At 40.5% G+C, this 12,601-nt stretch overlaps 2 protein-coding genes across 3 annotated transcripts in view; both read left to right on the forward strand.

Annotated features, from left to right (window-relative positions):
* The window catches only part of LOC119893815 (NACHT, LRR and PYD domains-containing protein 12-like), a 636,326-nt gene that overhangs the window by 520,239 nt on the left and 103,486 nt on the right, over positions 1–12,601 (forward strand). The window lies entirely within an intron of this gene.
* Positions 1–12,601, forward strand: part of LOC119896424 (sodium channel protein type 4 subunit alpha-like) — a 212,026-nt gene that overhangs the window by 179,236 nt on the left and 20,189 nt on the right. Inside the window, 1 exon segment of the mRNA XM_038709856.1 lies at positions 11,832–11,986. Within this exon segment, the coding sequence (XP_038565784.1) occupies positions 11,832–11,986 (155 nt within the window).

The following is a 12,601-nucleotide window of genomic DNA, read 5'->3' on the forward strand; positions in this document are numbered from 1 at the left end:
TTAACCCATTTTCCGCCTGGATTTTATGTCCCTCTGCATCTAGAAGTTGATGTTTCTTGCTTCAATGGTGTTGTCTGCTGCAGTTAACTTCTCGCAGTGTGCCTTATGCAAAATCTGTCTAGATATTTAAGATATTTAAATTGGCTACACTGCTCATGAAATGACTGAAATTACAAACATTTTGGACACTTTCTGAAAATGTTGTCATCTCTGAATGCATGCATTACAAAGCTCGGTGCATTCAGCAGAGCAAAGGGATGCACCGCATGTTCGGCAACTGAAAATATTCATCTGGAAATAGCAAAAAAAAGTCAAACAAGTTCAGTTTGCTGAACAACTACGTTGACATGTCGGCAGTGTGGAAGCATTTTTAAAGTGTCAGAGAAAGACGCAAAAATCGCTGTTTGCTGAAAAATTGGGTCGGACTTGATGCATTCAGTGCGAGGATACACATGTGACAACGTCTGGTTTTCAAAATAAGGAAATAAGATTAATTGGATTACATTCACAGAAAGTATAAAACATATTACATGTGTCCATTAAAAGTAAATGGACACATGTGATTTACTTTACTGGACCCTCTCGGCCGCCAGACCCACCCACCATAGTTTCTCCAAATCTTGTGGGAAACTCTGAGGAAAAAGCACATGTTGACTATTTAATTTATGCAATGGTTAAAAAAAAAAAAAGGCAAAATAAATGTGAAAAATGTGAAAAACCTTGTTTGGGAAAGTTTTTCATTGTATTCGGTTTCGGCTTCAACCAAGCGGGGCATCCCTAGCAAAGATAATGTTAATGTTAGTAAAGATATCATACAGGAGCCAATTATAAATTATTAAAAAATTTGAATATTATAAAAACAAGGTCACAATAACAGACATAAATGCAGGTATTGATATTCATTTTCTCCCTGGAAATACTAAGAAAAAAAATATTGTGTTGTACCGCCCGCCACTACGTAGTTACAGGTTCAGAGTAAATCCAGAAGCGGGTCTGTTTCCTGTGAGAGGTGCTTTGGATGAAATTATCTGCCAAACAGCAGATGTTGTATTAGCTTTGATTCATTTAGAAGATTGATGCGTCCATCGCAACTGTCCCAACACGCCGCCTGGTTCTTCCTGACTCAGCAGAGTCCTTCACAGCAGGCAGACATATGTTACCAGCTGGACTCAGATCAGCTGCTGGAGCACCAACGGAAGAGGGATGAAACATGGACGAAACTCTTCCTTCACTCCACAGTTTTATCGTCAGCACGTCTGTGTTAGTAGGTGAGAAACACGGCGAGTTATTGAAGAGGAGGAAAAGGAAACAAAAGGACAAAAGAGAACACGAGAAAAGCAAAGGCGTGGAAGGAAAAAAACAAAGGAGAAGGAACAAAAGAAACTCAGAAGACGTGAGCAAAGTAGTTATGAGGGACATAGGAGAAAAGGGAGAAAAGAAGAAAAAGGCCAGGAAGGAAGGGAGGATTTAGAGAAAAGAGTTGAGGATGGAGAGGTGAAGAAGAACGAAAGGAGCGAAGGAGAGAAGGGAAATGTTGGAGATTAAAGTAAAGGAGAAAAGTATCATACTGTAAAAGAGAATAAAGGTGAAAAGAAGAGAGACATAAAAGATATAAAGATATGAGATATAAAGCTGTGAAATGTGAAAAGGGTTTTTTACCAATATATGCCTCAGGACAGAGCTTGGTTATATATTTAGTGCAGTCTGAAGATATGTCAAACAGCAATATTAGGTTGTCTTGACTCAATTGTTGAGGGATCAAATAACATGGTCGTGATCCCATAGGCATCCAGGAGCTGAGCGAAAATATGAAAGTAAACTAACGGGGTGTGAGAGGTCGACTTTTTCCAAGCTTTATCTTAGGGGAAAGTTTTAAAACCTCCTGCTCTAGATGAATAAAAAAAAAGGATAGCAGAGCGCAATAGAGGATAGGAGACAAGTGAAAAGGAAATGAGAGGAACGAAAAGAAGACGCTATAGAATAAAAAAACAAGAAAATCAAAAAAAGCAGAAGACTGAAGAAAGGACAGAACACAAGGAGGCAAGGAGACGATGACGACCTTTTGACTTTGCTGCCACCAACAGATTTAGGGGACAGCAACAGAAGTCGACCTCCTGCCTGGCTTCCCTACTGACTCAGCTCACACTGGACCAGTACCACCAGTATGCTGACACAGCACTGTGTGTGTGTGTGGGAGCAGTGGTTCATGCGAGTCTGCCAGCTGCTGCAGAAGTAGACCAGAAAAATTGACTAACAGCAGCAGGCAGAAGCCAGCTGTCTGCACGTCCTTACTAAATACTAGTAAGGACGCCGTTTGTGTTGGAGTGTGTGTTTGTATTTGTGGTTTTGCGGAGACAAAGTGGCCATCAGGACGTTGTAGTCCCAGGATGTTGGATGGCTGCCTGCCTCATTCATACAGCCAGTGTGCGCTGCTAACGTCGCCACACTACTGACCGTCTGAACTCGCGGTCATGTAGTCTCGATCCATTATGCTGGTGGAACTGACTCATTCATAGGGCTGGTTATGAAATATCAATACTTCTTTTTTACCCACCAAAATGTGCCCATGGCACCAATTATAGCAAACATTTAAGTACTGAAATTTGTCTTCTACTCTAGTGAACAGGAAACCTCCCGCAAAAAAAGTATTTGGTTCAATAAATCTGGAATTGTGCTGCAGAGCAAGCGAACATACATGCGTGTCATCCAGACATGTATGCATGTGTGTTTCTTTTATACTTTTACCGACTGGGGGTTTAACATACGGAAGAATTAATGATGCAACGCTGCAAGTAAATAACAGGCATGTGTTGCCCTTTAGGGGTTAGATTTAGATTTATTTGCTCTGCTACTTGGTAAGCATAAAAATCACCATAGAAGATAAGAAGTAGAAGATACAAAATGTAGTTTCCAACACTGGCGATATATTTACGTTAGTGCATTTGCTTACATTTCTGTGTTTATCTGCGTGCATAGTTTATGTCCCACATAGAGCGGCTGTTGTGGCTATGAGGGATTGTGTCTCTGTCTCTATGTGTGTGTCTATATATGTGTGTGTGTGTGTTCCTTCATACTGTGATTACAAAGCACAAACAGCAGCGTGCCTCCCTGCTGCTCCCTCTGGCTGTCGGGAAGACAGAGTGTGCGTGTCGGTCTGAATGGCGACGTTCCCCCGCCGCTAATTATTCATCACACAGGGAAAAAAAAAAGGTCGGTCAAATGGGACGAGCTCAACGTGCAGCGCTAACAAGTCGGAGAGCTGCAACGTAAAGAAACTCACCAGATGAATGAAGGTCAATGGTTCAGTATTAGATTTCCTGCTTTTCCCTGATACGATTAAACCGAACAATGATTCCTTTAGACTGGATTAAAAGGGGGATGTAATTATTAATGCCTTCAGTGTACCTTGACCTAAGAAGCAGAGATGCTCATGGGTCCAAAAAATGTACTTGACCCATGACAGACCTGAGTTTTAAAGGAACACGCCTTTCATCCATGCGAGCAGTAGAGAGATTGATCCAGGACATGTTTGGTCTCCTAACTCAGACTTGAATATTCTTCTATGGTTTGGGCAAAGAAGTAACACGGCAGACATTCGCCTCACATGGGGCAGCAGCAGTCGCTTGACATGAACATAATCTAATAAATGAGTTATGTATTGGTTCAAAGAGTACTCCTTATGGAGCTTATCAAGACCATTTAGTGGACAATGGTTTGCATCTGCCCAAACCGAACAGACCCAAGTCCATACAGTACATGTTGGGTAGGTTCTCCAGCCGGTGTCGTTTGACCAGACACTGCATTTCAATCTGGAGTTGGTCGCCGGGCGCTATACACTGGCTGCCCACTGCTCCCTTAGGGATCGGTTAAATGCAGAGGAGGAATCTCGCTACATGTACATAAAGCATACAAGAAAGCAACACACATTACCATTTTTACTGACAACAAAGGGATACAGTACGCACAATCATAACCAGGATACTTGTGTACATGTAAGAGATTTAGTCAGACAGGTAAAGTCACTTTTGTGGTCGTGGAAAAAATGGGTGGTCGACATTACTTTTGCGTAATTGTTATTTACGAAATAATCACTATTATCAAGCACACAGTTGGGCCACATAAAATTAAACAGTAAAGGGAAGAGAATACATTTATTAAGGAAGATTTATTTCATGATTAAAAACTCTAATAACTCTGCACTGTAGTCATTACATCCATTAAAGATAACAGAGGATGAAAACACTGAAGGCTTATTTCCATATCCATATTTGACCACTTCCTGTTGTCTAGACAGAAAGACTGTGGCACAATAACTCAGGATTTCACTGTTATCTCATTCAGCCACACACACATTATCGTCGTCTATCATTAGCCAACATGCACACAGAAAATATTTCAGCTGCTATTATGGTGGCAGTATAATGTGATAATTAGTGCAGGGCAACGATTACATTTTTTAATCGTGATTAATCGCATGATTTTACAGTATTAACTAAAAATTATACATAACTTTACCTGATAGGCCTTCATCTAGTTTTGTGGCTCTGCCATGCGAATTCCCTCCTGTTGATGTCAGTCTTCACCTCACTGTAACAGGGACACTTGCTACTGAACATAGACTGTTTCTGCTGCTCCTTGATAAAAGAAAAATGTTTCTGCAGATACCTGTTCAGAAAAAAAGCAACAAGAAAACTGCACTCTGATGATAACTTGTTTTAACAAGCTAGATAAAAGGTGAAGCCCTGGCAGTAGCAAATAGCTTTGGTTTTATATTTGATTAGATTAGATTAATGTTTAAGTTGAGATTTACAAGAAATATTTTGTATTGCTACTGTGTAAAGGGAACACTGCTGGTAAAAAGCACCTTATTTGTTTAAAGAGTTCGCAAACCACATGTTATTGCACTTTGGTGTAACAGCGGGACATTTAAATTAAAAGTACTTTAGAATTCATTATTCAATTTTGTGCATAACAATGTGATAAATCGCGATTAAATAGGCTGCAGCTGTGTAGCGCGCAGAAGCCGTTGCCATGGTTACTCTCCACAGAGCGCCTGCCATTTACTCGTGGAGCGCTCGTCTCCCTGTCTGATCACCGGAGCAAAGAGCAACCCCGCGGGGCCAAGCGACTAAGTTGTGATTTTAAGAACATTCCTAAGACCGACATCTTCCCCAATACTAACCAGCATGCAGTGTGCAGCTATCCACTTTGCTATGGCGTTTGATCGCTTGTCTTGCTTTTGTTTAACTTCTTCTCCCACACGCTGCATCCAGCGTAGTCTGCCGAAGCCTCCCTCCGCTCTTGTTTGGGTGGCTGATTTGCAGGCTGATCAACATCCTGTCCCTCCTGTGACCCACGGTTTGACTGTATGGGTATTCAGAGCCAGTGAGCAGCGGACTTTCAAAATAATAATAATAATAATAAAAACTGTGTTCACGTGCAATTAAATAATTGTCAGTTAATTAGTTAATGCGTTATTGCAGCTCTAGTGATAATATATCCAATGTGTGGTTAAAATGTTGTAACTTCATACCATTTATATACAGTATGTATACATGTATGTAAATACCAAGTGAGTCTGCATTTAAATTAAATGTGTCTGAAATTATCAACACAAAGAGAAACATTTCTATTTGATTGAATTTTTTAGCTGCAAGACTTATTTATTAATTAACTAATTCACTACTGATGTAAATGAAACTGTCTTACGGTTTTGAGAAATTTATTTTCACTAAATTTAAAGAAATGTAAAGGGAGTTTTGAATAAGGTTTAGAGTTTAAGAGAAAGTGCAGTTATCAGTCATCACAGTATCTAATGCTTGGGAATTAAAGTGAATTTGATGTGAACGTCTATCTCACACACACACACACACACACACACACACACACACACACACACACACAGGGCCGGTTGTTGTGGGGAAGCAGAAGCTCAACATCTGTCAAATAGTCAATAGTTACACAACAAAGCACGCCTCTAAACACATACACTCTGCACAGAAGACATGATTGCATGCTCAAGCATGTGAACATAAGGACAACACTCTTTGTCTTACACACACACACACACACACACACACACACACACAGAAGTCAACCAAAGGGATAGAGCACGTTATGCTCCCGGTCATCTGTGTATGAAAACAGAGCAGACATGTCACGACCCTGTGTTTGGTTTCTGTTTGTAGTTGTGATACCAGCGTGCCCCGGAGCAAGGCACTGGTTGAGACGCACATAAGCTCATGTCGGATGAAATGATTCCAGGAGGGTTCACTTCCCCCTTTATACTTTAGAGATACTGTACTGAGATTCTGATTAAACTTGTGTACAGTGACTGGCAGTCAGTTAAGGTGGGATGTAAACACAATGAACTCCTATCATCTGGCAGTTCATGTTCTATATTAACTTTGTCTCTCGTGTTTTCCTGCTAGTCTTAAATAATTTTATTTCATTTAGCCGTTTCTTAGAACATAACTGATGCTGTATGAATATTATTTAAAGCTGAGAGTTTTCAGCTAAATCCACAGTTCCTGTCTCACTTTACGAAGCTTTAAGTGAGTTTCAGCTAATGTGAAAGTGTCTTGAACCTGCATTCTCTCTAACATCCAGCAGGGGGCGACTCCACTGGTTGCAGAAAGAAGTGTGATTGTATAGAAGTCTATGAGAAAAGGAGGCTACTTCTCAGCTGATTTATTACCTCAGTAAATACTTTGCTAATGAGTTTATGGTCTCAAGATCTCGAGATAAGTACTGTTGTTTCTTTACGATAATTCCAGGTCAGTTATCAGTGCCACTGCTCAGCTCAGTTGGTAGATCAGGGCTTGTAATCCAAGGATTGCAGGTTGAACTCCTGGTTATTTCCATTGTAGAGGACATTCAGAAGCGGATATTTGACCACTTCCTGTTGTCCAGGCAAAAAGACTGTGGCACGATTACTCATTATTTTACTGTCATCTCCATTCAGCCACACACACACACACAGATATGCACAAATATCCACACACTGTATCTACAGGTACAGATAGAGTGTATCATTAGCCAGCATGCATGCAGAAAATCCACAGATTTAAGTCACGCACACACATCTGTGCTGAAAGCGGGGGTTAGATTAGCCGCCCCATTGGTCCTCTAAATGCCAACTCATTGGTTAATGTTGTGAAGCTGCACGACACGCGATTGAGAGGGAATATGTGAGTGTGTGTGTGTTTCTGCCTCAGTGGGCAGTGTGCAATGACTGCAGCAGCAGCGACGTCGCTCTCTCTGACGTCCTGTTACTGAAAGGTCTCAGGTGTGACTCCTGCAGCAGACAGTGTGTTGCTGAAGTGTCCTAGGGCAAGACGATCAGTCACTCAAGAGGCCACTATCATAATTTGCTGAGGCTCAGCAAAGGTTCAAACGTCTCTCTCAGTGTGAGGTCAGATTTTCCTCCTGTGGTGAAAACAGACAGGAGTTATAGAGCATGTTGTTTTCTCCAAGAACAAGTTAAATAAAGTTAGTAGATATTGAATGAAAAGAATATTCTTTATGTAAACAAATAGCCAAAACTAAATTAAGATGATGTGGGCGTGCTCATTATATGTTTACATCTCAAATAGTAATGTTCAGAACCTCACCTACAGAACCTTTAAAGCTGTACTACTAGTGAAGGTAAACATTTGTAAAGTTTGTCCAGAGGCTGGTGAGAAAAGATCAAGGATGTATTTAAGTATGTTTAAGTTATGTGTGTGTGTGTGTGTTTGTGTGTGTTGGGAATGTCGCATTTACTGAATGTGGAGGCAAAAAGGAAATGCAATCACCTGGCAGGGATCATTCAGCAGCATTTAATGTTCAATAACGGATCAATGCCAAGTGCCTTCAGTACAAACAGAGGGGGTTTCCTACACACACACACACACACACACACACACACACACACACACACACACACACTGATAATAACTCTGCCAAGTGGGCTGATTGAGTGTCGGATTACCACTCGCTTGTTTTCATTGGATTACTCAACCGGCATATCGGGGAAAAGCCTATTAGTAGCCATGGAAACCGAAAGCCAGGGTAATCAGAGCTCTAATTACAGAAGCAGGCAGACGCTGCAATCAACAGAGTGAAGTGCAGCTAAAGCTCATGCTTTTTTCTTCTCAGTCTGTGTCTTACAGGAAACCAACACAGACCTCAGCAAAAGAAAGTTACCACATGCTTATTGTACTTGGAGCCTTCTGCTCTTTATCCAACAGCCCGGCTGCACTTTTGATAACAATAGAAACCGGCGCTGCCCTCTGTGACAAATACATTGTGTTTCCTGTGACTGCTTCACTATAAAAGTCACCTCGTGTTTTGCTAGTTGAATACTTTTAATTTGAAGTAGCTGTTGCAGGAAATGTTGGGTAAGCATTTATACAGCTCTGATACAGCTATATGAGATTAAGCAGCGAGGCTGATACCGATGAGATAAAAATACAAAATGTAATGCTGCATTACCTGCATTCAGTATTTCCTGTGAATCCCTCCTGTGTGAGGAATCCACCTCTTGAATGGTGGCGCCACCAACAATTGCACTACTACAGAGTGATGTGAGTACAGAATGTAAATACATTCAATGGATATTGCTGAAAAATGCTGAACATCATATCAGAATTGTATTTTTCTGGATATATGCAGTTCAGGTTTTATTTTAATGGCTGACAGGAGGATGGCAAAGTTCCCAGTGTCCAAAAGAACAAATCAAAAAGTCTCTCGGGTGAATCAAGTTAGACCCGTGTCAGTGCAGACGCTCCAGTGTCACACCAACCACTTGCACACACACTTGCTTTTTTTCTTTCTGAACAACATCCTGCCTTCTTCTCCGCCCCCTTCCTCTGCCACTGAGACGCCATCGTGCCTTGCTCGAGGGCACATCAGCATCACTCACCCGAGCAATCGCTATGCTGAAGTTCCCGGTCTTGATTGTGAGTGAACGCGAGGTCGCGGTTCATCGTCGCCTTCGCAGACATATTGATTGAATTTGGAAACGTTAGCGACAAGCTTTTAGTGCCATAGGCAGCTGACGGGCTGATAATGTGGAACGACGGGAATCTGATCCTCTCGTTATCAGCACTCGTTCAGCGAATAATGCACTGCAACAAATAACTCAGTGAGCGATCCCATCTGTTCCAGGCTGATCAGGCTGCTTCCAGGATACATCAGCGTGTTTTCAGATATGAAGAACTGCATGCTAAACTCACATATATGCTGCGACCAAATATTATACATAGGCTACATATAAAATAGTTCCTGTAATTGAAGTATGAAAGGTTTGTTTCAGATATGTCAATATTCATTTCATCATTCTAATTCTAAAAAAAAATAAAAATTGTTTTGGTAAACTTCATTCAGTTTACAATTAGTTTAAAACCTATACAAACATTATTTAAACATACCAAACTTAAGCTAACCTTCAGAGAATATCTGTGGTTATTTATTTTTATTTTCCCTTTTATACCACAGTGCACTGCAAAGGATTGTTCACATATCTTCCTTTAAAAGCTGCACTAATCAATATTTATATATAAACAACAGGACAAACTAGTTCATAATAAGAGAGGTCTCATTCATACCAAACCCCAAAAAAATCTAGATTATCACCAACTCTATGGAGCTTTTTAGCCTCTTTTAGCTCCCAGTTATGGCACATTGACCGTGTGGTCACTACTCTCATCAGCACCGCTTCCAGGCACAGCAAGCAGCTGTTTTTAGAAAACAAACTCTGATAAACCCAGCGTACACTCCGTGCCCAGGCTGGGCAGCCCAGCACACAGGGTTAGAAACAAGCTGGTGATGAAAGTGGAACATCTAGCAACTAAAGAGACAAAACCAGAGCTATAGGGAGTTGAGAAGGACACAAAAACAACTCCAGTGAGATGGTCATGTTGCTCTGTGTCTGCTGGATCTAGAAGTAAGCAGCTGTTTACTAACGTGTTGGCATATAATAATAATAATAATAATAATAATAATAATAATAATAATATATCCAATGTGTGGTTAAAATGTTGTAACTTAATACCATATATACAGTATGTATACATGTATGTAAGTACCAAGTGAGTCTGCATTTAAATTAAATGTGTCTGAAATTATCAACACAACAGAGAAAATATTTCTATTTGATTGAATGTTTTAGCTACAAGACTTATTTATTAATTAAGTAATTCTGCTACTGATGTAAATGAAACTATCTTACGGTTTTGAGAAAGTTTTTTCCCCCTAAATTTAAAGAAATGTAAAGGGAGTTTTGAATAAGGTTTAGAGTTTAAGGGAAAGTACAGTTATCAGTCATCACAGTATCTAATGCTTGGGAATTAAAGTGAATTTGATGTGAACGTCTATCACACACACAGACACACACAAACACACACAGACACACACAGACACACACACACACACACACACACACACACACACACACACACACACACACACACACACACACAGGGCGGGTTGTTGGGGGGAAGCAGAAGCTCAACATCTGTCAAATAGTCAATAGTTACACAACAAAGCACGCCTCTAAACACATACACTCTGCACAGAAGACATGATTGCATGCTCAAGCATGTGAACATAAGGACAACACTCTTTGTCTTACACACACACACACACACACACACACACACACACACAGAAGTCAACCAAAGGGATAGAGCACGTTATGCTCCCGGTCATCTGTGTATGAAAACAGAGCAGACATGTCACGACCCTGTGTTTGGTTTCTGTTTGTAGTTGTGATACCAGCGTGCCCCGGAGCAAGGCACTGGTTGAGACGCACATAAGCTCATGTCGGGATGAAATGATTCCAGGAGGGTTCACTTCCCCCTTTATACTTTAGAGATACTGTACTGAGATTCTGATTAAACTTGTGTACAGTGACTGGCAGTCAGTTAAGGTGGGATGTAAACACAATGAACTCCTATCATTGGCAGTTCATGTTCTATATTAACTTTGTCTCTCATGTTTTCCTGCTAGTCTTAAATAATTTTCTTTCATTTAGCCGTTTCTTAGAACATAACTGATGCTGTATGAATATTATATAAAGCTGAGAGTTTTCAGCTACAGTTCCTGTCTCGTTTTACGAAGCTTTAAGTGAGTTTCAGCTAATGTGAAAGTGTCTTGAACCTGCATTCTCTCTAACATCCAGCAGGGGGCGACTCCACTGGTTGCAGAAAGAAGTGTGATTGTATAGAAGTCTATGAGAAAAGGAGGCTACTTCTCAGCTGATTTATTACCTCAGTAAACACTCACGCTAATGAGTTTATGTTCTCAGTCGATAGTTTCAAGTCTTCTGCAGCACAGCATGATGTTCATTCAGTAAATTATGGTCCCATTTAGAAGAAAATAGACCACAAAGCAGGGGACACTTTAAGGCGGGGCTACCTTGTGATTAACAAGTCGGGAATATTGAATTTTCAGTTTATGAAAGTTACTTGTAACATTTTAGTCGCCTAAAAATGTCTCTAGCATTTGGTTGTACTAAAAGTAACTCTAAGGATTCAGCTATTAATTTTTAGCTCCACCCTCTCGTACAAATATGGACACTTCTTGTTCCAAAAAGTCCACAAACTAATGGATGACATCACGGTGGACAGTCCACAACTTCACTCTTTTGGTTCATTCTCACCCCTCTGTGTCATTTTCAGAGTAAAAGCTCTAAACACACACTGTACAGGACCTGCTCAGCAGCAAACAGGGGCCACACGCAGTTACAACTAGCCTACTACTAGTCTGTAGAACCCCATGATGAAGAACATGCATTTCTTAAACAAACACAATCACACTCTCTCACTTTTTTTTTGTCTCGCCCATAGTGTGTGTGGCCAGGTTTCAGTGCTGTGACATTGACACGACATCAGGCCTCGGTGAGATCTGGTGGAAAACGAGGAAGACCTGTTTCCAGATCGTAGAGCACAGCTGGTTCGAGTCCTTCATCATCTTCATGATCCTCCTCAGCTCCGGAGCGCTGGTCAGACACTTTTCTTTACATTTATTCATTTAGCTGACGCTTTTATCCAAAGGGACTTACAATTGCTAAACATGTCAGAGGTCGCACGCCTCTGGAGCAACGAGGGGTTAAGTGTCTTGCTCAGGGACACAGTGGTGTCTAACAGTGGATTTGAACCTGGGTCTCCCACACCAAAGGCATGTGTCTTATCCACTCCACCCTACTGTACTGTAGTTTACTTTATTAAAGGCACTTAAAGTTTGTTTAATTTGCTTGAAGTAACTTTACTTTACTTTAGTTTACTCAATTTACTGTACTTTACTTAACTTTACGCAACTATACCTTAGACAATTTACTGTACATTACTGTACTTGACTTTTAGTTGATTTTGTTTATTCATTACACTTAACTGTGGTTAACTTAATTCACTTTACTCAACTTTACTGTTGTTTACTGCAGTTTAGTTTACCTAAGTTTACTTGCTTTACTTGACAATTACGTTATACTTTTTTACATTACTTAACTTAATGTAATTTAATTTACTCTCTGATCATTTATTATATATCTTTCTAGATTACGGTGTAAGCAGAATGGCACCATCCTTATACTTTGATTATGTTTTCTAGTTTATCAGCA

This window comes from Micropterus salmoides, unplaced genomic scaffold, assembly GCF_014851395.1.
Source record: "Micropterus salmoides isolate LMB-PRFRI ecotype aquatic unplaced genomic scaffold, ASM1485139v1 Ms_hic_scaffold_1, whole genome shotgun sequence".
Classification (NCBI taxonomy): Eukaryota; Metazoa; Chordata; class Actinopteri; order Centrarchiformes; family Centrarchidae; genus Micropterus; species Micropterus salmoides.